Raw genomic sequence first — 26,950 nt, forward strand, 5'->3', positions numbered from 1 at the left:
TTTTTTGTTGATATTCTCGCTTTGTCTATCCCTCTAAATTCTACAAAATCTTAATCTTAACTTAATAGTTAAAACGAACGAATGTGTGGCGGTCCCGCAGCCGTCATCGACTGCGTCCGACAACGAGCGCCATCTCACAGCACCGGCGAACAACCCGAGCGCACGGCGACAGCGTAAGCAGGGGTCCTCGTCTCTCGCGCGGACTTTTGACGAGATGAGAGATCTCCGAGCTCCCGGCCAGATCGAGCGTGTCTACCCTTGTTCGCTTCAGCTGTGGCCTTTCGCGCTCCAGACCTCAGCCATCGATTCAGTTTATTTATCATTGACTTTTAGTTATCTTTTATATTTTTGTGTGAATAAAGTAAATAGTTTGTAGTGAATGTGGTAACTTTTGCTTGGTTCATTCGTACCTCCCGCTTGAGTTGACACTAATACTACAACAAATGTTTTAAATCACCGCTTCTTAAAAAAAGCAATATGGTGCGCGAGCGCTATTTGAATTCGTCTGCTCTCTATTATTGTGAAAATGACAACAATATGGCTATTAATTATAACGTTAATAAGTTTTTCTACAACTGTAAAAGCGTCTATAGGTGATAGATCTCAATTTTACAGTAACTGCATTAATAATTGTCGCAAAGACAGGTGCATAAATGGTAATATACAAATCTAACCTTAATAGAGAAATGAATGAATGTTTATTTGATTAAGATTACGCTGTATCTATTTGCACCGCAAATTCACGTAAATCCACGTAGATCCACGTAGATCCACGTAAATCCACGTAATTACGTATTTAAAAATTGACTTCATTGACGATTTTTTCACTTGGATTTACGTGGGTTTATGTGAATTTACAGCGTTAAGATTAATTTTCAGCTGTGGAATTTAAGGAAAATCCTCCTCTAAATTTAAGACTACTTCATTGGACTTGTAAAGAAGATTGCAGTTACTCATGTATGTGGGAAACCGTTCACTTTTTCACTTCTCGAGGGCTACATGTGCCACAATTTCATGGAAAAGTAAAAAGATTGTATTAACACTTTGGTATGTTTGTGTTGGTATAGTTGATTTTTTGACGATTATTTTAAAAATTCTAGTGGCCTTTTATCCGGATGATTGGTTTACAAGAGCCAGCATCAGTGATATTTTCAATTTTAAATTTCTATGCCCACGCAACTTATTACTTAAAATTTAAGAAAGAAGTTAGTTCTTCGTCACCGATGTTCTTTATTTGGACTTGGTTTACAGCAGTAAGATTTAAATGTCTCAGATAGAAAATACAGGTATTGTCTTTCATTTAAGATATCATGCTCTTTTCAGATTTGTTTACATGGATGGTTTTGGTCAGCTGTTTTCCATGCTAGAGATAAAGATTTTACTGAAGTTATGGACTATTCCTGTGCATTTGCTATAGTTCTTACATTGCTATATTGCTTACTTTTAAGGTACCTTAATCAAATATCCATTTTTTTTATCGATGAAGACATTAAAAATTTGTTTAATTTTTATAGACTGTCATGTAGAGATGGAATTGGAAGCAAAGTCTTTACACTTATAACAGGCATTTATCTTGCTGTTTTGTATTCTCATTTGACTCATCTATGGTCTGGACGAATTAATTATGGATACAATATGAAATTTAATATAGTAGTTGGTAATGAAAATGTCATTTAAATAAATAGGAATAACCATTTATTCTTTAACTATAAAGAATTGATAATACTTAACAGGATTTCTAACATTCATCATCACGATGATCTGGTGGTACAGGAACCACGAAAGACTACCTCATGTACATTTAGTAGGATGGTTTACTGTCCTCACAGTTTCTGTGACTTTATTGGAAGTTGCTGACTTTCCTCCAATATTTTGGATCTTCGATGCCCATTCTTTATGGCATGCTTCTACAGTGCCACTTGTGAATCTATTGTACAGGTAATCGTTATACCTTTAGTACTTTTTTTGTTTTTAACAAATATTTAATTATTTGATTTTACAGATTTATAATTATGGATTGTCAATACCTAAAAAGACAATACTTGAAATTAGAGGCTGATAGACTGTGATGGTAAAGTGATGATAAAAGTGAAATCAAGTGATTTTGTAGAAAAAAATTTATTTTTAATTATAATAATGTAGATAATATACATATTTTTTGTTTTGCATGTAAATTAATACCTCATAAATACCTCTTTACATGTCCTTTATGCGCAATCATAACAGTACATTCAAGGCAGTGGGCACTTTTTATTATTTATACTTTTATACATTAAAAATAAATAGCCAAATGCAGTAAATATAACACTGAGAAAAAAATGTAGTACACACAGAGCATTTTTGAAGCTATGAATGGGAATGTTTCGATATAAAGTAGAAATATATGACTTTAACACTTGTAACAGTAGATAAATTCGATATCTCTGAAGAATTAACAATGTTTCGCTTGAGTTTTTTAAGATATCTACTTTTTTGACATAATATTTAAGTACTAAAATCCTCTTGCTAAGCATACCCAAGCGGTATTCTATAAGTTCCTAATGCTTTAAATAAATGCGTAGGTATTAAGTGCCTAAAACATTCAGACTATGATTGTCCATTAAAAATAATTTATCACTTTATATCGGGGTACGCGCGTAATAAGCACTTTTTATTCTTTTGCATGGTTATTTAAAGAAATTAAAAAAATAAAACAAAATAATGCTGCCATTTGTACGAGCTCTCGTGGAAAGAACGCGACTTGGAATAATTCAAAATAAACTTATAATTATAAATTAAAAACATTAAATATTGTATATTTGACGTTAGTTACTATAAATTACAGCATATACAGTGAACTTACTTTACTTTTTTTAAGTTCTACAGTTTTAATTTGCATCATATTGTCAATTTTACGACACCCATACAACATTTCAGCCGTCATATTTCATAAAATTCCAATTTCGAGACAAATGCTATAGATCAAGTTCCTTATTTTCACTCCTTACATTTCACAGGTTCTTTTTTTTACATCAATTCTTGCTGACCAGTATATCCGTTCATTGATCCAAGTATTGGTATAACTATATTTTTGTTATATTAAAATAGTGTACTCTATATGTTTTAAAATATCATTTCTATGTTAATGAGAACTTTACTGTTTATAAACAGCTGTTTTTACTTTTTGATTAATTCTTGTTTTGATTTATTATTAAAAAGACACTTAATCGTTATAATTTTAGTTTTCATAATCTTTAAAAATTTATCAGTCTTTTTTAAAGTTTGAAGATCTTATAAGGACTATCTGTAAAGTCGTTAGCTTGCAATATAGCGCTCTGTCATTATATATTTTGTGCCTTGATAAAATCTATAACCTTGAAAACTTTATAAAATCTCCGTTGTAAAAATAGTGCGGATTAAAACACCGTAGTGAAATGTAAAGGAAATTTTTAAAAAATCGTTGATTTAATAAAAATCTACTTTCCAATAGAATTTTTATAAACATGAGTGATAAGTATAAATATCACATCTTAACAGTAACTAGCTGTCAATAGTGTGCGTTCGTTCGTTTAAAAAGAAGCTAATAAAACCAATATGGCAATATCGTTTGTCTTATTCGTGCGTTTCGTACGGTTAATGTAGCTTTTTAACCTTTTGTACGTAAGTACTTGCTAAAAGAGATTGCAACATCAATACAATTTAATAGGCATCGCTGACTCGTTTTATAAATCGTACCCTCATCCGTATCAATTAAAATCCTTCTCTATTGAACCTTTCAGAATGGATGCACAGACCCCTCTACTCGAGATTAAGTACCATAAATTGCTGTTTTAGTCACCAGTCTTTGGGTGTATAAAGATACCCATATCCGTGGGAAGACTTTTGTCGCGAGTAAGACGTTTTTGGGAAGTACAAACATGAGAATGATGCTCCCCTTTTTTCGTTGGCAATTTATCTTAATATAACAATCAAGATCTATTAAATTCATGTTACTCCAATAATTTTTAGTATTTGGATAACATATCCTTTGAATTCAATAAATATTTATGAATGTGCAATCGTAAACGTGCAGTAGACAACTAACAATTGTTGTAACAAACAGATTGCCAGCGATAGATCGCTTTAGTCATTTTAAGCATATATCCATAAGTGATTCGTCAGTGTAAATTCGTTGAGTGTTTAACGAGTGCTTCGTTTTCGGGATTATCTTCCCTATGTTTCTGTAGATTACCAGAAAGCGTGTGATCAGGTCTTCGTCGTTTGAAGAAACCGACTTTCCATAAGATAAGCGTGAGCAAAATTAAAAGTAGTAGACCGGCTACCACAGCTACAATTATTATCCAAATGGGTACTGGTTCACCATCCTGTTGGTCTAGTAGGTTTGGAGTTGCGATAGTTATGGCCTGAAAATAATATATTCGCATAACTTTTGTCGTATTCTTGATTTTTTCAAATCTCAATTCGATTTGTACTTACCTCAGCGAAATCGTCAGTTAAATTATTTTGTTGGACAACAATTCCCGAAGGAATTACGATTTTAGCAATTGATCCAATATTCACTTTGTCTACCCTTGGATAATCTTCTGCTAAAGTTGAGTTCCACAATCTAAAATTGTTTACGTAAAAATATACAATGTTGAGCAAAAAAGTTTTAAGTATTAATTTAAAATATTTTCTTGGAAACTTACCTAGCTTTAATAATAATAGTTGCTTCTTCTTTTTTCTGTAAGTTTGCAATATTACATGTGATATCGAAACACTTTGCTGTATATGTTTTGCAACTCTAAAAACATATATTGATATTATAATTTATATTGCACGATCAAAACTTTGAATATTTATGGCAAAGTATTGCATTTAGAATTTACCAATGTAACAACTTCATGTCGATGTCCGTTCTTGTCTAACATAACTGTGGTTATAACAACCTTTTCAGTATCCCGTCTCCTTCGAATATGATTCGCCGTCTTGTTGATCTCAAGTGACGAGTCGGATTTTTGTGGATTGTAGTTTGAAAGAGGATCTAGATCCTCCATACCTATGCTACCTTGCAAATTTCGGGGATTAACTTGGCCTGGTGGCACTTGACATTCTACTTCACCTCCAGCAGCTAAAGAGTAAAATTAACGGTTTAGTAGTATTTTATACAACACAAAATTAGGTTTCATAAGCAAAAATTACTTTTTATTATCGGTGTCTCCAATAAGTACAATAACCATTTTCCATGTTCTTTGTTATTTGCAACTTCATAAGGCCATGAAATTACAACGTCCATCGAGCTTACTTTCCATGGCCCGTCGTTATATACTTGATATTGATGACGAACTTTGGGACCAATGTCAGTTAGCTTTTTAACAGCGGACTCGCCAATAATTGGTCCTCCATAGAATACAGGTGGCGATTTATCATCCCTAAATTTATAAATGGTTGTATGTAATAAGAGTACATACTTTTAACGATTTATTTATTTCATATTAAAATTTGCATTAAATAAACTCACCCTTTGATGGATATTTCAGCTCTTTTCAGGACTGTAGCCTGCAAATGTGTCGGTTGCTTCATACTTACTTCTTTGGAAGTTGAATTCACAAAAGCAGTAAATTCTAGTTTAACTTCATTGTCTTCCAAGTTCTTTGGGTCAAACCTTACTTGAATATTTACAGTTTTATCCCTCTTGAATGGGTTCCCAATAGCGCAGGCTATGACTGTGCTGTTATGTAAGTTGCAAATTGCGGAATCGTTGTGCTTGGTGGCAATGTAATTCAAGCTAGGTGAATGCACCAGGAATAATTGAGCCTCGTAGGCGGATTCACCTACGTTCGTGACGTTTACATCCACCGTTAACTCTTCACTTTCTCCCAAGAGCAACTCGTAGTAGTTCCATTGTGTTGGAGAAGCTGTAATTTATTTTATACATAAAATCTAAATCATTATAAATTACTACAATTTACGACATTTAACTATTGGATTAGTTAATAATACGTACATTGAAGGTTCAATTTGGCAGAGAGCCTTAAGTCACTTTCACATATGTCATTGTTTCCACAGTCTTTCTGGAAGGTGGCTTCAAAAATACGGGCTGCCTCTTGTTGATTCAAAATGGGATAATTGTTTATATCGGGTAAAGGCTCACCTTCTCGAGGCATTTTCGGTTCGTCTTGAATCAACGTGTAATTCAATCGGAATTTGATCGGTGATTGAATATCACGTGTATTCTCCTAAAAATGCATGTAACATTTTAAATTTGTATTTTTAATATCCTTCTAAAATAAGTTAAATACTAAGTTATGTACATACTTTTAAGTAAATAATTTCCTTTTGGCAATACATGAGATTCTTGGAGTCTAAAGTGACGATGCGATTGACATAATGCGGCCTGTTATTTCGATTACCGAACCAAACGCGAGAAAATTTCTTCGTCCCCGTGTACGTTTCAGCCTCAATAAAAGTCGAGAGAGTCAAGAGTCTTAGATGTTCTCCTTTGACATTAGAGGCTGTCTTGCAACATGCCTCAAAAGAGAAGCTAAAATACATAAATAGATATGGTAAATCCATTCTATAACAACATGTTGGTTTTTTATAAATTTATTTACCATGTGTAATTCGATTGCGGATCTTCGATACATCCAACTTTGTTAGGATCTATCGGCTCCATCTTATCGGTATAGCCGCCTTCTTTCTTCGGGAATCGCACGAACGTCACAATGTCAATTATTCTTCTCGCGCGCAGCAAGGCAACGGCATCGGCTTCGTAAGCTCCGACCAACAGATCGGGATAGCCGTTCAAGTCCATATCAACTCCACCGCTGAGCGAGTAACCGAACGTCTTCAATGGCACTGGGGTATTTTCAGAATGTATCACCTGCGACGGAGTCGTAATCAATCCGTTTTTCGAGCCCAAATATACATATACCGTTCCCATTCCTTCATAAGGAGCACCTATAGCTATATCTTCGTAGCCATCGTTATTTATGTCTTTCAAGTTCGTCAAGGCGAAACCGAACCTATAAAACAAAAAATCGCAAAATCTCACGATATATTTTATAACTTATTATAGCAAAGAAGAATTGCAGAACACAAACCTCGACTCTTCGCGACCGACTAGTTTGACAGGCTTGTATTTCTCCATGTCTCTGGGATTCTTGCTAAGCTTCGTGTAGACATACACCGCACCGCCTTCCTTCTTACCGTAATAAAACGGCGCAGCGACTATTAGATCCGTAAGTCTAAACAAATAAAACAGAAATCATTTATAAATTGCACTGTAAGAGTCATCAGAGTGTCACAAAGAGTATCGCGCGCGTACTTGTCTCCGTTGACGTCTGCGGAAGTCAGCTCGTACCCAAAGCTCGCGGCAAGCTGTTCGCCGTCAAGGGTTAGACTGACCTCCATTACGGATTGCAGATGGTGACGAGTGAAGAGGATGACCTGGCCAGTGCCGTTCGAGCGCGGAGCTCCCGCTGCGTAGGCTAAGTTGCCGGTGCCGAAGTAGTCTCCCACGCTCACGGACATGCCTGCAATCAGGTTTGGAAAACGCTTTATTTAAGAAAATATAAGTCACACAAATAATGATAAATCTATCGCTTCCGCGAGCACTTCACACGATAAAATAAAATAACTCTTTTCCTTCGGCCTACATAACGCAAGGAAAATAAACCCTCCAATTATAGAATCTTGATTAATCCGTCCCGCGTTCAAACCTCTCATCGATTTCCCAATTTTTAAGCTTCAAGTCAACAATCATTCGGGCACGCACTCTCCACCCCAAAAACAATCAAAATCCCCTTTGCGCAATTTCTTTGCTTTTCCCTCGTCCACCTCTCAGCCATAATAAACCTGCCGCGTGCACGCAAATCCCCGGCCTCTAATTACGGTGCAATCAAGCCGTAAACCACGGCCCCGCACCTGTGTCTATAGTATACTTATATACTCACCCAAATAGCTGTACTTGTAGACGGGCGAGTCCTCCTGCATCGGCGAGTTGTAGACCACCGTGTCCTTCTGAATGAAGTCGTCGCTTACGCTGACGACGTAAACAGTGCCGCGCCATGTGTACGGACCCGGTGTGCCTATGACCACGTACTCCGAACCTGACGGGGTCAGCACCCCGCTGGTTCCCGCTTGGCAGTAGCCGAACTGCTCGTGCGCCCTGCAATTCAGCACACGTGTTAGCGTTTATGGTATTTATATACTGTCCAATTGTTTTCGTTTGACTCGAGAGACCGACTGTAACTCTGATATAGGGGGTGTATATATCAGTGGGATTAGTAACGGATAGCGCGGACGTACCTCATGTTGGGCTTGCCGGAGCAGGGCTTCTTCAGCTCCTGGAACTTGAGGTTCTGGTCGAAGATGTAGCACTGACCTTGGCCCCATTGCGAGTCCTTGTTCTTCACGATGTAGCGGTGGGCGCAGACCTGTTAATCGTTGTTAGATACAGACGGAGTTTACCAATGTTTTGAGGGGATTCGATATATTTTTAGAGCCAGTGGATGAGAGCGAGCGCGCGCTGATCTATGTGTATTTAAGTGGGCGATGTTTCTCTCTCTCTCTCTCTCTCTCTCTCTCTCTCTCTCTCTCTCTCTCGCATCGGAGAGAGAGCGTGTATTTTTAATTTTTAAAGGGAACGCGGGAAAGTCTCGCCGTTGCGTCATCGGTAACCGTGAAATTTCGCTATTAACGCTGAATAAACTTTGCGCAAATCAATGTATACGGCAGTCAATCAGCGTTATAATTGCGTACACACGCGCTCGTTAAAGTCTACCTACACGCGCAGTTTCTTTATCGTACAATTCAATATGCACGCAACATAAAATCCGCCAACGTCAATGTGGCATACAACAAACAACTAGATTTGCAATCTCGAAAAAAATAACATAGCGTTCTCGAAGCACTACGCGAACACGCCGAAAATTCACGTGGTGCAGAGGGAAACGACGAGCCGATATATACATCCTCTCTAACAAGAATCTCCGCAATCGTGCTCGGCACGACTCGGACATCTCCCAGCGCATTCCTTTCCGTCCCTCCGGAACGAACAAAGCGTTTCGCGCAGGTAAACGAGTGCAGGTATACAGCGCGTGCAAAAAGAAAAAAAAGGTGGATAATCACCATGACTTTGCCGCCGACGCCGGCGCTGCGCACCGTGACGCCGAGCCACTGTCCATCCTTCACCTCTTGGTCGGTGGGCCGAGTCAGCAAGTCGGTTTCGTAACCTGTGGAGTAGGAAGCAGAGCGATCGGCTGTTATAGATTATGCTGGTCTCGTGTGCGCGATTCTTTCGGTTTTTTTTTATTTCACTGCTGCCGATGAGACTCGATCGAGCGGAGCTTATTTGCCGAGATTTTAGAATAAAAAGGATCGAACGAGAACACCGCGTGCTTTCGTTCGTGAAGAGTATAACATTCTGAGAAATATTATGTTTTTAGAGTGTCTTTGATTTGCGTATATCGTTAAATTGGCATAGATATTATAAGTTATGTATTATATTTATGCATTAGCTTGTATTCGATAATTTTAATATTGTTAAGAGTTTACTGCTCGTATTCATCAGTATAATTATTGCATGTATATTAACGAAATTAATAGAGCATTATTGCTTTAAATGAAATTATTAACCCGCAATGTAAATGTATAGTTAAAACACCGATCACTTGATTATAAAATGTTTACTACGGCAGCTGTAAGCCCGCTTTTACAGTATATTTGCGGTATATCTGAATGAGTGCAAAACGTGACTTGCTCCGGGAATTCGCGTACGAGACGTGACGTTTTCCGCGGATTGTCGCCCGCGGAATAACTATTTTTGAAGCCAGTCATTGCTGACCTTATTTTGAAATAGAGTGCTTTTACATCTGTTGTGTATGTGCGCGCAAATTCCGGATATTCTCACGCGGAGCGAGTCAACGGTTTTAGTTGATAATCTGTGACAAACGTTTATAATTCATATGTATGAGTTATAAATTATTAAAACAAAATATTATTGCCACATTGTTGTTAGTGTACATGTTAGTGAAAAACAAATTCTCAATATTGGTTTTATTAATAAACTAACTGACAAAATGCTCATTGTTAATTAAAAACAAAATTCATGTCGGTAAAAATATTAGTATCAATCAAAAAAAGCCGTTAATAAAATCGTCACACACATTAAATGTAATAAAAAACACAAACTGGCTGGTCGTTAATTATTAGCACAAGCGGATATCTCATGAGTAGTCGAAGAAAAATGGGTTAATTGTTAAACTGTTAAATCAACGTGTGTCGCATCCTCGAATTAATTCGTCGAATCGCACATACATGAGTAATAGCACACATTATTTGTATGAGCTGCGCAACAGAGCAGCAGAATAACGGCGATAAACGTGAAATTAGTGGCCTCTTCATACAGCGACTCGCTTTTTTTCTTTTAATTTCACTGCCATGCCACACATAAGCAGCTGAGATTAGTATCGTTCCGATGCAGCATATATGCAGCAGCTTTCATGCTCGGTGAAACATTATTCTGCATCGTATGTGTATTTATTCAAGATGTAAAATGAGAGGAGTAAAAAACAGAAAAAACATAGGGTAAAAAAATGCTTGAGAACTTTTAATTCATTTCATTCGCAAAAGAACTCCGCTGCAGGTTCACTTACTTGAGCTGTATTCACTGCTCTCGCCTTCGTGGACAACCGAAACATAATTTAACATAAATTATTTTCTCTTTTTATAAATAATATATGGGGAAAAAAGAGAGGAAATGATTACATTTTTAGAGTGTAACGTGTGTGTGTGTGTGTGTGCGTGTGCGTGTGTGTGTGTAATGGGTCATGTATTTTCGATGACGACATCGTATAGTGTCGCGGTGGTTGAATTTAATTATCGTTAGAAAAGAGTCTTCGGAATGGGAGTCGTTTATCTTGTGCTTTACTGAAAGGATAACTAATTGATTCTTCAAGCTTGAATTTATGTATATGAAATTTAATAATTTTACCGGTTCAATTAGTTCCTATTGGAAAAATAGGTGTAAAATTGATCGTCTTTGTGTTCGTTTAGTGTGATTAATAATTTACAGCATGATTTAGTTGTAACTTTAAAGTGTGATTATGTATCTGTATCACCTTAGCATACTATATCTTAGTCTATGTAAACTTATTCTATTAACTATAAACTAAATTGTTAATAGTATATTTACAAGGCTAAACTAAACCTATGACCAACGACCTAAAACCCAATAGCATTTACAGTTACATTCTAACAATTACGCAATAGAGTAACGTTGTAAAATTAATGCTGCACTTTTGCGGACAAGTGCGCGCACTTGAGAGACTAACGCGATTTATTCCATCTCATACAGCACTGCAGCCAATTATTTTTAACGACTCTGCGTTCGATTGATACAAAAATAAAATTATCTACTTCACAGGCTCTCTTATACGATAATTGTTACGGAGCTCTCTCGACAAGACCACACATTGATTTATCGTCATGGTTTATAAATAGATAAGTTTGATAAATGTGCGTTGAAAATACAACTGTATGACGAATACTCGTCAGATCAATGTAGAATTTTTCGTTTTTACTTTTCTCAAGAACATAAGGTGCGTAGCGTTATGCGATATCCGGCTGCAGCATTATAATTTCACGTGTGTATAATACCCATACCATACTATACTCAAAAGAGTAGAGAAAAGGGACTCCCAAGTCGAAACCGCGTCACCGTGAAAATCATCGTACATCTCGCTACGACTTTCTCTTCTCTCGAAATAGAAGAAAAAAAGTAAACCTTATCGTTGTGTACCGCTTTGAGAGAAGACCCAGTATTATATACCCAGAAAACGTTATCGTTCCCCGATAAAAATCCTTGCCCGCCGTTAACAGGCGCTATAAAGATAAAAACAACAACCCTGACTGCTAATAAATCTGAAAGGGAGAGGGCTGTGTATAAACAATCGAGTTGGAATTCGTCGAGACTCACTCCTGCGTCCGTCCGTGATGACCTGAACACAGTCGTGATGGTCGCTCGTCATGGGACACTGCCAAAGTGCTCCGGACCTATTTGTGCCTGGCTGCTTGTTCTGGCCCAAAGGTGCGCCGACCAGCATCCTAAGTAAACAGAAAAACGGAGCGGTTATAAGAGAGATAAGCTGACCGAGTCGTTTTTAGCACACACAGGTATAACGCAAGCAGCTGCTGATGCTGATAACGCAAAAGTACTTTGCGAGAAACGAATGCTATGACTGAATAACGTTTCTGTTCTTGCTGAGTTTTCAAAAATGTTCTGCGGTATACATCGGTCAATAATATTCACGCGCCGTGGCATCGATATTATCAGTATTCGTTACCATTCATTTCAATAGCATTACTTTGCGCTCGCGCACACGTACAGGCTTTGATCGATATCCCCTTAACTTAATCGACAATTTGCATTGGCTCTATTGAAGCGTTCTCTCCCGTCAATTCCCAAATGAAATTTCCTCGCGTGACCTCCCAACAATCAATCTCTTCTATACGGTATACACGCTAAAACACCTCTCAGCGCGTGTATACTTCCCAGAATCAAACGCGCACACGTGCGATGGAAGCCCGAAAAGAGCTCCGGTTAACGAACTCCCCGCTGAGCGATTCAATTTTACCATATTGGCTGTGCGCCTCTCCTCTTGCAGGCGGAAAAAAGGAGGACCTTATCCGCGGGGTGGCACGAAACAGCAGCGGCAGCAGCACGCGATACGCATTCCAGACGCATTCCATCATACGAAAATAGTCGCGAGCGTCGGCTGATTCAGATAAAAGGGATCGTCGCCGCAGTCGCGTGAAAGGAGTAACATGGCCCAATTATTATCATCAGAATCTGACAAAGGCGTTTCGTTTTAATTCATTAGGATCGCGTTTCGCTTTCATTGGGGTAGAAGAAGAAGAAGATTATAGCGACGATGTTTGCCGCGAGAATCGCGCGAATTGTGAAGTCGTTAGGGCCGACGTCTTTATTACGGCGATTCGAGAGTAATCGCGTTTGTTGCTCTTCTTCGTTTTTTCGTAATACATTAGGCGCGCACGCGATGCTCGGAGAGCGCGTCGCTGCGAAACTTTTCATTTGAATATTTATGAAAGGACGTTTTTCATCACGGAGCTGTCGCATGACGAACGTCTTCTCTTTTTCCTCTGCAAAAGCAATGCATCTTTGCAGCTGCAACAATAGTGTTTACGTCCATAAATAAACCGCAAAAATGTAGGTGTATCTTGCTCTCTCGGATAATCCTTGAAGCCACGCACAGCTTCACTGCACTCAGGTCAATTACCCTCGACGAGCTCGTCGTACTCTCTCTCTCTCTCTCTCTCTCTCTCTCTCTCTCTCTCTCTCTCTCTCTCTCTCTCTCCACTCCAGTACAGACACCGCCCCTCGAGAGCAACACAAAGCCCTCGAGAGAGAACAAGAGCCGAAACCTCCTTTCCTCAAAGGGCGAGTCTTTTGTCTATCTCACGCATACACGCGCACACCCATATACCCTCTCATCGAAATAAAATCCCTCTGGAAAGAGTAGAGAGAGAGAGAGAGAGAGAGAGAGAGAGAGAGAGAGAGAGAGAGAGAGAGAGAGAGAGAGAGAGAGAGGATACGCGTATATTAGTTCTCGAGCAACGGGTTTATTTATAAAGCGAGAGAGAGAGAGGAGACGTGTACGTAGCCGTCATACACGACGTGCGTACGTGTATATTTCTGAAGGGAAAAATTTCCGAGCGATAAAGAGCCGAGAGAGCCGCCCTTCCATCGTGCGTGTTTTGCTCTTGCTGGAATTGAATGAATCACGCCCGCGCGCCGAGAGAGAGAGAGAGAGGATGTGTATATGTATGTGTGTGGCTTTTCGACGAGGGAATCGAGGGATATTGCAGCGTGTTTTATGGGGCCGATTTCGGAGAGCCGTTTTCTTCTTCGAATTTACACGACGTTTTTATCGTGGATTATTTATTATGTAGTTCGATAAAGAAGTTCACGCGCATGCGCGGTGTACGAAGTTTATTGAGAAGTGGAATCGCTAACGAGTATGATGAATTACAGCTAAAGTCTTCAACGAGTACGTTGTACGTAATTTTTTGCCGCCGCGTATACATGTATGTGCCTCTCCTCTCCGCGAGAAAAAACGGCATGTTGGTACAAAAAAATTTCGAGATAACGCCGCGCGGAGATAACATCACCGCTCGAATTATGTAGTTCGAACGCGTATATTCTCGTGCGCGCGCTGAGTTTCATTCAGAAGTTTATCGCGCTGAAAAATTATGAATTTCATACTATCGCCTTCGCTCATAGATTACATAACAGATGCGTGTGTCGTGTTCGATCTTTGTAGATATAATCGAGTGTCGTCTACTCTCTGCGTATCGAATCAATAACGGTACAGCTCCTCGAGGACACGAAAGTTGATGTCATTGAATAAATTAACTTTGGCAAAAATATGTTCGAGCCACAAAAATAGTCGGAGACTCGAAGAGCTATGATTCAATCGACAGATAACGCATGCCACAGCTTTATCCCGAGAAACGTCGAGACGCTTTTGTGTCCTCACTTGTTGCACACATCTGGCAATTAATTTGACCGACTGAGCGCGAAATTTGACTTGCTGCCACCACCCAGGCATTTTTCGAAAACTTATTTTAAACGCCGCCGATGACATGATCTCGCAGCGTCTCGTGTCGTCGGTTGGTTACAGCGAAAATTATTTTTATTCGTAAAAAAATACACTTTTGTTTATAAATAGATGTAAGACGATAGCGGCTCTCCTGTGCGCGTTCTATTTGATCCGCGATAGCGCATCTCGCGACTCTGGAAGTTCGTTCATATATTTTTGAATTTTTCGGTATTTCCGAGCAAGATTACATTTTCGCTCCGCGAAACTTAGATGACACACAGTTATACCATATGTCCGCATACCAGAAACGCGATAAGCCGACGTTAATCACACGTACGCTTATCATTACAAAAGTAAACATTTAATAATAATTTCGTAACGCAGAAATTCAAATGAGAGTGAGAGCTAAATGCAAATTAGAGAGAACCGCGCATGCTGTCAATTAAAGTCCAGACAGAGGTATATACAGTATAGCGTGAAACGACTGCAGTGCAGAAGCTACTCCCCGGCAATGCAGCAGAATACTCTCTTCGCTGTAATGAAATACTTTGCATGGTTATGTAAACAAGGAGAACGTATCACCGTGACATTATAAGGAATCCAACCGAGAGCGAGCGCATTCAAATACCCCGATTATTATGCGCGGCTCCGAAATCACTTCTTATTCTCCGTATAAGGCTTTCGACTTTTCCCTCTCTGCAGGTATATACTCACGTACATCAGAGTCCGTAAATAATCGAGAAAATACGGAGCGAAAAATCACAGCGGTTTGTTCAATCTCGCCAATAAATTTGCGCGCCAAACAACTGTAGCGTATATACAACCGCATTTCTCACGCTCGTTAATATTTCGCGCGCGTGTATGAGTGTGCGGGACACGTTGTATCACTCGTATTTTTAGAACAGCCTCAAAAAGCGCACATTCGAATTGGACGATGATGTGTGGAAAGATAGACGTAACGTCTTACACGACTGCGTGCGGGTATGTGTATGGTAAAAAAAGGCTGAACCGGCGGCTTGTAAAATATTTTTCTCCTTCGTCCGTAGCATCGCGCCAGTCGTCATTGAGAAATAGAGAGGCTATCTAAGCCACTCATTCACCGTTATTTATATCCCATTGTTCGCTTTTATCAAACGTGTAGTTCACGCTTTCCTATTATACACGCGTTTCTCGCGCGCGCTTTCGAATTACATGTATAATGAAAGAGTTGGCAGACAAATAAAGTGCCCGGAGTGCAATTCTCGTGACGTCTTTTTCAGTGTACATCAAAATTCTGAACTAGTCAATTAAGCGATTGAAAGCTTCGATTTCTCCAAGCTATATGGATACACCGGCCGATGTATTTTGAAAATCTCGGTCTCGCTGATGAAAAACAGTCATTTCGCACGACGGCTCGTTAACTCCAAGAATCTACGAGTCTAGAATTTCAGCGCGTCGGCAAAAAACATCGGCATCCGTTGCTCTCGCTCTCTCATCTCTCCTTCGCGCAGAGTCAGTCTGCTTCGATGACTCCGCGCGGCTTATTTCGGACTCGCGAAAATACCCCTCTCAACACGCTGCAAGCGCAACAAAACCATCGGCATCGTGCATAGCTATATATGTATACTCACCAGCTAACGTATTTCGGCGCCTCGTCTTCCCTGACCTCCTGGTGTTCCGCTACGGAAAATCCAAAGTAGCTGTCGGGCATGCTGCGCTTGACCACGGGTATCCTTGGCTCGAGATTGAAAGCCAGAGCCGCATTATCCCAGCGGAGGATCAGCGTCGCCGCCGCGAGAACGTAATAAGAGAGCAGTAGGCGAGAGGAGCCGGCCATCTCGCAGGTGATATATTCGTTCTTCTCGTGCGGGAATGGCGTGGATGAGGGAAGAGTGAAGATGAAGATGCGGCGGCTGTTATACTCCGGTGTAGGCGAGCATGCCTCGCGCGATTCTTACGTTGTGCAGGTCCACTAGACGTCGTCGCTTTCCCCCTTTCTCACCTTTTCGCGCGAGACCGAGAGAGGTTTCATTTAGCGCTCGCTTCTCTCTTTCTCTAGTACACGTAGTAAGTACTTGTACCACCTTCTCTCTCCTCGGGCCAACACACACACACACACACGTATATATCAGACACTCGGCACACACACAGAGAACACTTGGGAGCGACGATTATTCTCTTTCTCTCTGTAGCCGGATCGTCGAGGTGAGATTATACACTCGGCACGGCTCGCCGATCCACCCACGCACACGCGCCTCTTTCTTCTTTCCTGTGCAGTACAGGCTTCTCGCGCTCCTTTCCTTTCTTATACACACCGTGTACCGCTGCTGCAGCCGCAACTCGCGCCTGCTTCCCTCTCTTTCTTTCGTTCGTAAAACACACGCACCAGCCGCTTCCGGTCTTTTGCACACTACGAAGGTTGAAGCTTCTACGCCTAGTGCAGCCTCGTCATCTTCTCGAGTAAACAGCGCCGACGGCAACAATAACAACAGCGAGGCATCCAGATTGTCGCGCGGCGCAGGTGAGCTGCTCCGTTTTCTCGCCTCGGACGGACACTGTCGAGCTCTGCGCGCTCGGCTACTATACAACTCGCTCCGTCTCGCTCTCCCAATGTTGTCGCTCGCGCCGCCGACACCGCCGCTCCTCGACCAGTTTGCCGCCTCTGCGCGCCGCCGCTCGTTCAACTCCGGTCCCTGTAACTCGCTATAAGTACTATACCTATAGCACTGCGCGTGCTGCTGCTGCTGCGCTCTGATGATGCAGAGCGAGAGAGAAAGAGGGTGACGTAGGTGGTGGTTCCGAGCGACGGTCACGTGATCCCGCAGTCGCGCATAGTAGTGTTGCGTGCGCTGTATAGCGGCGCTGGAGCTGGATGAGTAGTTATTTTATTTTACAGCCGGTCTTGCCGAGGAATTCTTTATGCGGCTGTACCGAACCAAGGATTGGAGCTATATAGGTATACGAGTGTCAGAATTTCGGAGGGGAATGGATATTGATGACTGCGTTGTGTGAGATTCTTCTTTTTTCGGAGGAGTGTACGCCTGGGTGGTTGATGTTGTTGATGTTGTTTTATGAGGTTTTTTTGTTAGGATGGGTATAGAGTGACGATGATAGATGATACTGGTGTGTTTGTTGATCGTTGTTGGGAGTAATTGTTGTGTGAGAAAATCATCGGCTAATTTTAAAGAAGAAAAATCACTGTTCCATGCGTAAAAATCGATCGTTATTCTTCAAATGTAATACGATCGTGGCTGGAAACTATCTACTTACGTATACAAGATACATAAACGAAGAACTTTCCCAAGTCTATAAAAATCTATATTTGAAATTCGCAGCATTTCGAACGAGACGTAATCAACGTTATTTTTATGAGTCAGGAAAACCCCTCAAGAGCAAGGATTGTTCAGAGCTATTACTCATCGCCTAGAAATAAATTAGAGCGGGTGTATCTCCAACTCCAGGCGGATTTAAATACAATACATCATTTAACCTGGAGTTGTTCACGAACTTATTTTATTGTTTTTAATTGATACATAATTGCCGGAAACTTTTCTTTCATTGCTCTGGACTTTGTTGATTGAGTTTTCAAAGCTCTATTAAAGTCGTTGCGTCGGTTACGTTTCTTACATGCACCGCTGCTCCAAAATCTGTTTCTGATACGATTTGTATTCAAAGGTGCATCTCATATACACATAGGGACTCGAGTAAAGAGAAAACAGCGTAATTTACAATAATTTATTATTGCTTAACGCATTAGAGCGACTAACAGCATTTATACATATTTTTTACATATTTTATATTCGACATTGTGTACACTATTTATATCGTTTTTTTAATCAATGATAGAATTTACATTCTACATTATTGTTATGAGAGCGTTGAAATATATTTTAATATTTTTGTAATATAGTTCCGACAGTGGATCACAAGGCTTGTTTCAATGTTTGTTTTTTCTTAAAGAAGAAGAGAACACATTTAGCTTAGTTAAACTAAAACGCACGCGTAGACGCAATTGACGAATGCAAAAGTCTTCACTGACGTCGTCGCGTCGATTGTTTCCTTTTCATGACTCGTAAGGTTTATTGGGTTCACTACATATATAATTTTTTTTCTCATACTTTTCAACAACAATCCATTATTTTTCGCCCCCGAATAATCAAACTAATAGTGCAATGTCGTAATCGACGAATAGTCTACAATCGAAATGAATTGTATTAAATTGTTCCAGTTGTCTTATTGTTCGGTAAACTGGTAGTGCAGTAACAATTTTTCATCGTCATATAAAATCAGATATTAAAGAAAAAATTATCAAAATATTTTGCTCCCCCAAGAATTTACAATTTATTTTTCTGCCCGTGCTTTATAAAATACTTTGATGTGCGAAGGCATAATTTGTTTTTTAGTCATCTATTCTTTAGGGCTACTTTGAAGTTACAAATCCGATCTGATCAGTCATTTTTAAGATGATATATAATACTATACTTGAATTTTGTATATGACCTCAATTAATTTGTTTCAAAATGTTGATTCGTACAACGTAATGTTTGAATAGTTATGATTTTCGGCGAATGAAATTCAATATTATAATATCTTTTTATAAGTTCTTATGTGAAATACTATCCATATAAAAATTTCTACAAAGCAATAATGCATTCAAAAATTTTTTTTTTTCTTGTTTATGAAAATAAAAGGTTAGACTGCATTTCATATAATATGAGTATGCAACGTAAAATAAGTCAGACCTATCATAGTTTTTTGTATGGATAGTAAATTCATGTTCACATTGTTGATTAATAACATCTGTATTATTAATAATAACGTTTTTAATTTACAACAATCTCCGTTACAGCGATGCTGATATCTTTAATCAGGTATAGGTATCTTTAGTGGACATTATAACAGGTTCATCGATTTTTTTATAAGCGCAACACACAAGAGAAAATTAACGATTATAATATGTATATATATATATATATATTGGTCTGCATAACACACGTTATCGTATCATTTTAATACGTTTAATTTCTTTATAGTTGTTCGTTATCTGATATTTAGCAAAAAGTAAAATTTCAGAATGCGATCGTAAGTTTTAAAGTTGAAAAATACATCGTTCAACATTGCAGGGTAAAAGTTTTCAGAGATAAGTTTAGACACATATATAATAATAATGCTTCGTGTATCGAACATCGATTGGACTCGGGACAAACGTATAGAAAAAAGTTTTCAGTTCAACAAATCAATATATAATATTAAAGCTATAGATATTCAAATGAACAGCTTGAAACTGATGTAAAAACTTTTACCGCAAACGTTCGGCTGAATATACATTATAAATTTGCATCATCCGCCAGGGGTGTAATTTAAACGCAACATAATACTATTTATTATACTTGAACAAAATGATATAATAATCTTTGTCGAGGTATCAATTGATACACACGACTCGATGACACATAATTATATGAGGAAACGCGTCGAACGAAACCGCAAGCGTAAAATTAAAACGCGAGCGTCTACGATAAAGTTTAGCACTACCACCGCCACTTATTATCATTCTCTCGTAAGCTCATTATATTTTAACTTGTGTACCATATCGTCATCGTTCATTTACCTTCAATGCATATCATACGAGTAATAAAAGCGAACGCTTATACACGTAACAGCCGTTCGCGAAACAAGGCGTGGACGCGCGCACGCAAAAGACACCTCGCGTACTATGTATATAAAATTATGTATATGTTCGTCGACTCGAGACCTCCCACGCGGAAAATACAATATAAGAACACGTGTTTCGTTTCGTTCAACCGTCTCCACCCTAAACATCGCCACTTGTCATCTCTCCCATCGGATGGAATGCAATAATCCGTTTTGGTGGAAGTGTAAACGAACTAATCTAATTATCGTGTGTCATAATCGTTTTACACGCTCGTTTGTTTAGCTTGATTCTTTAAAAATTTTTATTAGTTTTGAGAAAGTTTTTTGTGTTGTTAACGGGTAGAAAAGGAGACTGAGAGTCTACGTGATGCTATGGTGTGCTACATGTATAAATATGTGACACCGCTCTCATCCGTCGATGGAGAAATGAGACTATAATTGAGAACGTCATTAAAACGCTACGACTGTATACAATAACTCGGTGCATATGTACACTAGAGTACACATTTACATACAAATGTGGACCAGTTCTGCTAGTGCCTAGACGATGTAAAAATGACTTTTGTTTTTTTAGCACACATATGGTTGAGAGTGTTGGTAGTTCTGCGTATATCTTGTGGTCAAAAAATAGAAATAAATGGATCATCAGCCTTTCTCGTTATAAATAGTAATATCTTTTTTTGTATGATTTAAATATTAAAAAAAATATTAAAATTCTATAATTATGTTTTCGATTCATAGTCGATCACGAAAAAAAGTTATTTGATTAAAACGGCAGAAAAAAATCTATTACTAAACTAGAAAACCTTATTTCCTTTCTAGTTTTGATAACCGGCCCTGCTGCTATATTACTCAAACACATCATTTTTCCAAACATGTAAAGAGATAAAACTTATCATACATTAAATTCATTTGTCCTTCGAGCATTCAATGGGAAAAACAAATCGCCTTGTCAAAGAACAATCTATTTCTACAACTATAGTTTACCTAAGACTTATTTCATAATTATTATTAGTACAGATAGATACTAGGAGATCGCATTTCTAAATATAGTTGTATATAAAGGGCAGCCGATCATTTTAAGTGCTAAACAACAAACGAAGTGAATTAGATGGAAGCACCAACGGCCGCAAAATCAAGTGATAATACATTGTACACCAAAATTCAAACGAACATTATCACAGAGGACACATTTTTTGCAAATTTACAGAATGAAAATTGGGGTTTCCACGCAACAACGTATATATTTTTATTGTACGTTTTAGACGATTTCATTTTTAGACAAATGAATAAAAACAAGAGTACATATAACTTGGAAATCCCAATTTTGTAGGCCTTGATTCGTTTTTTACAATATCATCGTAAAAATCTATAACTGCACATTTACTTTCTAGAAGGCAAAATCAAATATTCTAAATCGTAATTGAGACATTTTTCGCGTTTCGAAAATACTTTTTTTCTGAAAATTAAAAGAAATACTTTAATAAGCAAAATGATAACGCATTATCTTATGTATTGCATTCGTTGCTATTAGTTGCACCACAATTAATGATAACCTAATTTGCAGTCTAGCTGGATGAATAAAGTTATCACTGGGCTTTCTTTCAAAAGTGCAAACTAACACAATTCATTTTAATACAGAGTACATTGAGTATTTGAAAAGATCAAGAAATGACAATATATTGTTAGTAATAAGCTTTAAGAATTATCTTCAATAATGAATTCGAAAAATTATTATCATTTTCTTAATATTGGTCAACACTTACTCATATTCTACCCGTGATATTTTTTGTTTGTAAACTCTTAATATTAAAGATCAATCAATAAACATAAAAACCTTACAGTATTCTGAAAATCATTGTATAGTCACTCCTATAGAAAATTTGTTTAGTTGATCAAATGAATCTAAATTTACGTGTTTGATGAGAAGCCCGGCGAATAATGATTATTTGTGTATTAATGAAAAATTGTGATACATTACGAAGCGCTAAATGCGAAACTAGAAAAGTTTTAAGTGGGCTTTGAGCACTTAATGGAGGATTAATTTCACGTTTTATGCGTTACGTACGAAATTCTTCATAATCAAGAAGTTGACATTTAAAAAGTTAATGTTTTGTATTATTATGTGTTTAGAGCAGTCATCTGAAAAAAGTAAATTGATTATAAGTTAAAAAACAACGAGGTCAGATCTCAAACAAAAAAATTGAATTACCTAAGACATGAAAATCATTTAGCCTCATTCTGTTTTTGCACTTTTTTCCATTTTATTACTTTTCTCATTTGGTTGTTGCTGTTGATGTTCTTGTTGAATTGGAATATCATCTAGAATAGAAGAAAATTTTTGATTAGCTGTATTTTGAAAATGACGATTGATGGCCAGTAAAGTGAATGTAAAATGAGTGTTCGATATGTATTAATAATATATATTTAAAGACTACAATGCATACGTGAATCGTGGTTCTTTCGTACAAACATTTCTAGCATAAAAATTTGAAAAATAACATTAAGATTCCATTAGTCATAAAAAGTGCAAATGCATAAGAAACAATACACATACAATCGTACATTCTTGCAGAGTAGACACAGAAATAAGCGACAAAAATTGTGTAAAATCTCAAAAATCCTGTCTTCACAAAATCTACTATATATGTATACAGTGTGTTTCGGTGCGTTGAGATTACTCGTAAATATCAACAAAAAAGTGTTTTTCATGGTCATCACGAAATACGTGTTTTTGTGTGTTCGTAAGCCACATAACGTCTTCTCTCTCGTGAAGAAAGCTCGCACAATGTGATATAGATCGACATCCAGTCTGCTGCTCTACTTCTCACCTCGCATCGCGTCCTCCCCTAAAAACTAGGCCAATAATTCTTCTTTCATCTACTTATATTGAATCTACTTTGAACGAAGTGGCAGAGAATGCTAGTACGAGTATCGGTTGTTTGGTGAAACATCGCCAGGTGCGCAGAGATTCATCGGCTGGTTCTGGGGCTTATTCCTTGAACTTCCGCCGCTCAATCTGCCGACGGCTTCTCCGAGAGCTTGCTCTTCTAAGACGCGATAGAGTCTCTGAGCAGTGCTGCCCCTGCTGTCTGATGTTTGGCCGCTACTCTCTTTAGTGGAGTCCTTTGATAAATCTTTCTTGCCTTTGCCCTGGCTAATATCCTTTTTACTTTTGGGCTCGCCGCGGTTCCTCTTGGGTGAGGAACGATTGGGTGAACTTTGGCTGCTACATAGGCTCTCGCGCCTCGAGTTCTCCGTCGATGGAGGTGGTGCGACGATTCCTGGGAGCTGATGACGATCTGCGATGGCGATATCTGTGTCGTCGAACGAGTTGTGCAGCGGATTTTTCCAAAGCCAGGCGCGACGGCGAGTACTACTGTGTACTGGAGTACGTTGAGCCGAGGATGTGGACTGACCATCCACAATGTGGTCGCTCTTTGTCTCGCCAGTTTCAAATAACATCTCGTCGAGGTCGTCTAATATGAATAAGCAGTTTGTGAACATGACCAGTTTGATGATGCGAAATTTTGCCATGTTATTACGGTAATTTATACATATATTTAAATTGAGAACGTGGTCATAAATAATGTTCACATCGTTGCAATATGATAGGTAATATGTATTTAGAGTATATAGAGTTAACTGTGAAAGTGCAAGTTTTTTAAAACTGACTTTACTTATAAATTTAATGTTGACCGATATGCAAGGTACATGTAACACATGAAGATTTCTAAAAGCTACGAATATCATAATAATATAACACATATATCCTCAGTTAAGTGGCAAATGCAAATAGAATATTTGTTTTTTCATAGGAGGTCAAACATTACCAACAAATTGATATTTATTCATGCAAAGGAACATACATTATTTTAACTGTCTAAGTACTGATTAGAAGTGTTTCAAACTTTACTCTACTCAAGATAATAAATACAAACACCTGTAATCAATAATAACTTGTTATTATTCTATTTTACAGGTAGAATGCATTAGTATTAAGAACGCTTTTTTCATTTTCATGGTCACTGCAATCACACAAATAAGTAAATAGAAACAACACCATTTTTTAGTAACAAATAAGAACCTGTATCTCACCCTGTATCCTAAAAAATAGTCATCCACAAATAATTCAACATACCTGGCAATTTTTTAGTACGAAATGAGGCATTTGTAATCATGGATTTCAATATAGTTGCTGTTGTATTTGAAGATGTAACACTGATACCTATAGATCCATCAGCAGATTGTGCTAAAGTTTTTTTTAATGTTAGTTTTATTTTGCAAAAATATCAATCTCATTTAAATCTTATGAAATTCTGTATACCTGATGTTGGACCTGAACTACTAGAATTTCGAATAGCATTTGTGGCTAGCATAACTTCAGGATATGTTTCATAACATGCACGATTGTGTACATCTTCAACAGCTTGACTTGCAACGTACCAACAATTATTGTACCTTGAAAAAAAATTAATGCAATTTTAGATATTCAATTTTAAGAAAACAAGACGTTAATTGCTTACATAGATTCGAATTCTTACATAGAAAAGTAGATTGCGTGTAGAAATTCAAGAAGAAACTGACTGGACACTGGTATACGAGGTAAGAGTCTAGGAACAAAACTAGATTCACTGCCATAAGAAGTACGTTGATGATGACCTGGCTTCATGAATCCTTGAGTAACAAGTCTGCAATTAAAATCAACCAGATGTATGAGGAAATATTGTTAAAACCAAAAATATGGAATATTGTATATAATATGAATTCTATTAACTTACTTTGAAGCTACTTTACAAAGCTGCTCCAGAGCAGATTTCTTAAAAAATCCCAGCTGTTGATTGAATACAAAGAGCAAAGCAGTCATAACTTTTAACCTGTTTTGAGCATTCAAAGTTTCGATATGCTTCAAAGGTCCCCAACTAACAAGTTTAGTATTGCATTCCTCAAAACGCCGTACTGCACTTTCTGTAAGCGATGCTGGTGCTAAACTGGAGGGCTAAAAAATAGTTTCAAAAACTTGTTAGTATGTATTAAAAACTTAATAGTATCTATCAATTATTTTTATTTTATCAAAGACTAATAAATTATACCTCATGATAAATTGACATCATTGCAAGGGAAGGTAAACGAAAAGATACTGCCTTTGGTTCTCCATTTTTATCTACTAGTTCTAAATTATAAACTCCAACAAGTAGAGTTTCTACAGTACGACAGTTCTGAAATTAGAATAAGCAACTTAATTTTTAAGTTTTCAAAATATGCATTGGCTTTCATTTTTTTTTTTCACACACAGAACATTTGACATTCAAGTAGTGTTTATCTTCAAGGTGCAAACACAATTCATGAATAGTACAATTAACAAGATGATAGTAAATTTGCTACTGACAAAAATTACACCTTTTAAACCTTACATAATCAAATCAGAGTCATCTTGCACTGATAACAGCAAAAAACTAAGATGGTTTGCACATAAAAAGTAATGTGTCTGCATGTCATTTTTTTTAAAACTTCTAAAATTTAGAACATCAAAAACTATTTGCTAAATAAATTGCTAATTGATTTTGAAATACCTTAATATCTCCATGAGCAACAGAGTTCAAATAAATATAAATTAACGTAGGTAAAAATTGTAGACTAAACCGCTGCAGCTGTGTTTCTCTTGATCTGTAGAAATTAAACAGTTGATTGCACACAGTTTCCACCAGCTGTAACAATAGAAATAATTCCACACTATGAATAAACCCTTTATCATGAATTCAAGAAAACTGTTATCTGAAATAACCATTACCTGGCTGTATTTACTACGTTCTTCCAGTAATAAGTACAGAGCTTGTACAATCTCATCATCCTGGGACAAAGTGTTGGCAAAAGTGGCGAGTTCCAGTGTCGAGAGTTCGGCGCAGTCAGCAAGCCACTCATTAATGATTCCCTCAATCATCTTGATAGATTTCAACCTCCGGACGGAGTCAGTCTCAACTCAACAGTTTCTAAAAAAACAAACACCTTGGAATTCAATGCCTTTGTCTCATGAGGTCTACCAAAAGCTGGCTAACTTGCTGCTATGAAATCTGTTCTCTCCGTAGTTTAATCCTCCACTACAGCCTCTTATCCTGGCATGCCCTCCCAAGGATCCATGTGGCCTTGGCTGCAGACACCAGTAGATCCCCGAACGACGAATTATGTGGCAGTTTAAGGTCTGCTCCACTGATGTTTATGCTTATGCAGCTGTCACGATTTGATAAAATTCAATGGCCAGTTTACAAAGACTGGACTTTTCCTTCTGCTGTTGTTATAGTCCAGCAAACAGGCGCCATACCATGCCATGCGTACCCCGAGAAGCTCCGCCAAGAAGTGTTATAGCTAAATTGACCCCGCAGTCGCGAGTTTTATAAGATCGACGTTGGTGACTTCTGTCGGGCGGGTTGGATACTATATGATATGCGGTACGCGAGAGTCGAGACACGACATGAGTGACCGTCAATTTGTAAGAAGGGATTTAGTCTTTTAGACCTATGGCATTTTCTCATTATTTAAAATTACACAGACATCTTCATAATGAAGCTATAAGCGTCAGACACCTTTGAAGCAAACATTTTTAGTTGACCTTAGAATATAGATTCTGGCATATTGGTGCGTTTATGCATATACGATTACCGTTTTTGACAGTCATACGAATGATTAATTTTGCTAAAATTGTCGATGAACTAAGTTTTTTTTATCATTTTATTTAT

At 38.0% G+C, this 26,950-nt stretch overlaps 3 protein-coding genes across 10 annotated transcripts; 1 reads left to right on the top strand and 2 right to left on the bottom strand.

Annotated features, from left to right (window-relative positions):
* The first annotated feature begins 14 nt into the window (after nucleotides 1-14).
* LOC100123546 (post-GPI attachment to proteins factor 3) lies at nucleotides 15-2,168 on the top strand. Its single transcript, XM_001607144.6, has 7 exons — nucleotides 15-656; nucleotides 880-1,022; nucleotides 1,101-1,253; nucleotides 1,324-1,448; nucleotides 1,515-1,657; nucleotides 1,734-1,938; nucleotides 2,003-2,168. Exons 1-7 carry the CDS (start codon nucleotides 527-529, stop codon nucleotides 2,067-2,069), a joined length of 966 nt encoding a protein of 321 aa, XP_001607194.2. The 5' UTR covers nucleotides 15-526; the 3' UTR covers nucleotides 2,070-2,168.
* LOC100123542 (integrin alpha-PS1) lies at nucleotides 2,162-17,282 on the bottom strand. Of its 2 annotated transcripts, XM_016982931.3 has the most exons (17): nucleotides 16,193-17,282; nucleotides 11,939-12,066; nucleotides 10,617-10,640; nucleotides 9,091-9,194; nucleotides 8,269-8,396; nucleotides 7,914-8,128; nucleotides 7,286-7,493; nucleotides 7,062-7,205; nucleotides 6,573-6,983; nucleotides 6,277-6,502; nucleotides 5,966-6,197; nucleotides 5,480-5,876; nucleotides 5,161-5,390; nucleotides 4,848-5,089; nucleotides 4,668-4,762; nucleotides 4,456-4,585; nucleotides 2,162-4,382 (listed from the first exon to the last, which is right to left on the bottom strand). In XM_016982931.3, exons 1-17 carry the CDS (start codon nucleotides 16,396-16,398, stop codon nucleotides 4,137-4,139), a joined length of 3,366 nt encoding a protein of 1,121 aa, XP_016838420.1. In that variant the 5' UTR covers nucleotides 16,399-17,282; the 3' UTR covers nucleotides 2,162-4,136. The 2 variants fall into 2 exon arrangements, with proteins under 2 accessions (XP_016838420.1, XP_016838421.1); XM_016982932.3 differs by lacking the exon at nucleotides 10,617-10,640.
* A 1,000-nt stretch (nucleotides 17,283-18,282) lies between these two features.
* LOC100123531 (hyccin) lies at nucleotides 18,283-26,624 on the bottom strand. Of its 7 annotated transcripts, XR_004226615.2 has the most exons (12): nucleotides 26,273-26,586; nucleotides 26,008-26,206; nucleotides 25,790-25,924; nucleotides 25,310-25,435; nucleotides 24,998-25,215; nucleotides 24,761-24,907; nucleotides 24,544-24,677; nucleotides 24,358-24,468; nucleotides 23,146-23,695; nucleotides 23,048-23,072; nucleotides 22,429-22,538; nucleotides 18,283-22,358 (listed from the first exon to the last, which is right to left on the bottom strand). XR_004226615.2 is itself a non-coding variant. In XM_016982126.3 (10 exons), exons 2-9 carry the CDS (start codon nucleotides 26,155-26,157, stop codon nucleotides 22,453-22,455), a joined length of 1,107 nt encoding a protein of 368 aa, XP_016837615.1. In that variant the 5' UTR covers nucleotides 26,158-26,206; nucleotides 26,273-26,586; the 3' UTR covers nucleotides 18,876-22,358; nucleotides 22,429-22,452. The 7 variants fall into 7 exon arrangements, 5 of the variants coding, with proteins under 5 accessions (XP_016837616.1, XP_016837615.1, XP_032452807.1 ...); XR_004226614.2 differs by having other exon boundaries at nucleotides 23,048-23,695; XM_016982126.3 differs by lacking the exons at nucleotides 23,048-23,072; nucleotides 23,146-23,695 and having other exon boundaries at nucleotides 18,876-22,358.
* Between the last annotated feature and the right edge of the window lie 326 nt (nucleotides 26,625-26,950).

The sequence above is a fragment of the Nasonia vitripennis genome, chromosome 2 (genome assembly GCF_009193385.2).
Source record: "Nasonia vitripennis strain AsymCx chromosome 2, Nvit_psr_1.1, whole genome shotgun sequence".
Classification (NCBI taxonomy): Eukaryota; Metazoa; Arthropoda; class Insecta; order Hymenoptera; family Pteromalidae; genus Nasonia; species Nasonia vitripennis.

Bases quoted from the DNA above. Each gene is read 5' to 3' on its own strand.
- LOC100123546 (XM_001607144.6), top strand. From the start codon at position 527: ATGACAACAATATGGCTATTAATTATAACGTTAATAAGTTTTTCTACA. The intron at 657-879 runs GTAATATACAAA...ATTAATTTTCAG, and splicing joins CAAAGACAGGTGCATAAATG to CTGTGGAATTTAAGGAAAAT. The intron at 1,939-2,002 runs GTAATCGTTATA...TTGATTTTACAG, and splicing joins CTTGTGAATCTATTGTACAG to ATTTATAATTATGGATTGTC.
- LOC100123531 (XM_031922702.1), bottom strand. From the start codon at position 26,157: ATGATTGAGGGAATCATTAATGAGTGGCTTGCTGACTGCGCCGAACTC. The intron at 25,436-25,789 runs GTATTTCAAAAT...TTCTAATTTCAG, and splicing joins TTGCTCATGGAGATATTAAG to AACTGTCGTACTGTAGAAAC. The intron at 24,469-24,543 runs GTATACAGAATT...AAAAAACTTTAG, and splicing joins TAGTTCAGGTCCAACATCAG to CACAATCTGCTGATGGATCT.
- LOC100123542 (XM_016982931.3), bottom strand. From the start codon at position 16,398: ATGGCCGGCTCCTCTCGCCTACTGCTCTCTTATTACGTTCTCGCGGCG. The intron at 6,198-6,276 runs GTATGTACATAA...ATGCATTTTTAG, and splicing joins AGGAAATTATTTACTTAAAA to GAGAATACACGTGATATTCA. The intron at 5,090-5,160 runs GTAATTTTTGCT...TTTACTCTTTAG, and splicing joins GGAGACACCGATAATAAAAA to CTGCTGGAGGTGAAGTAGAA.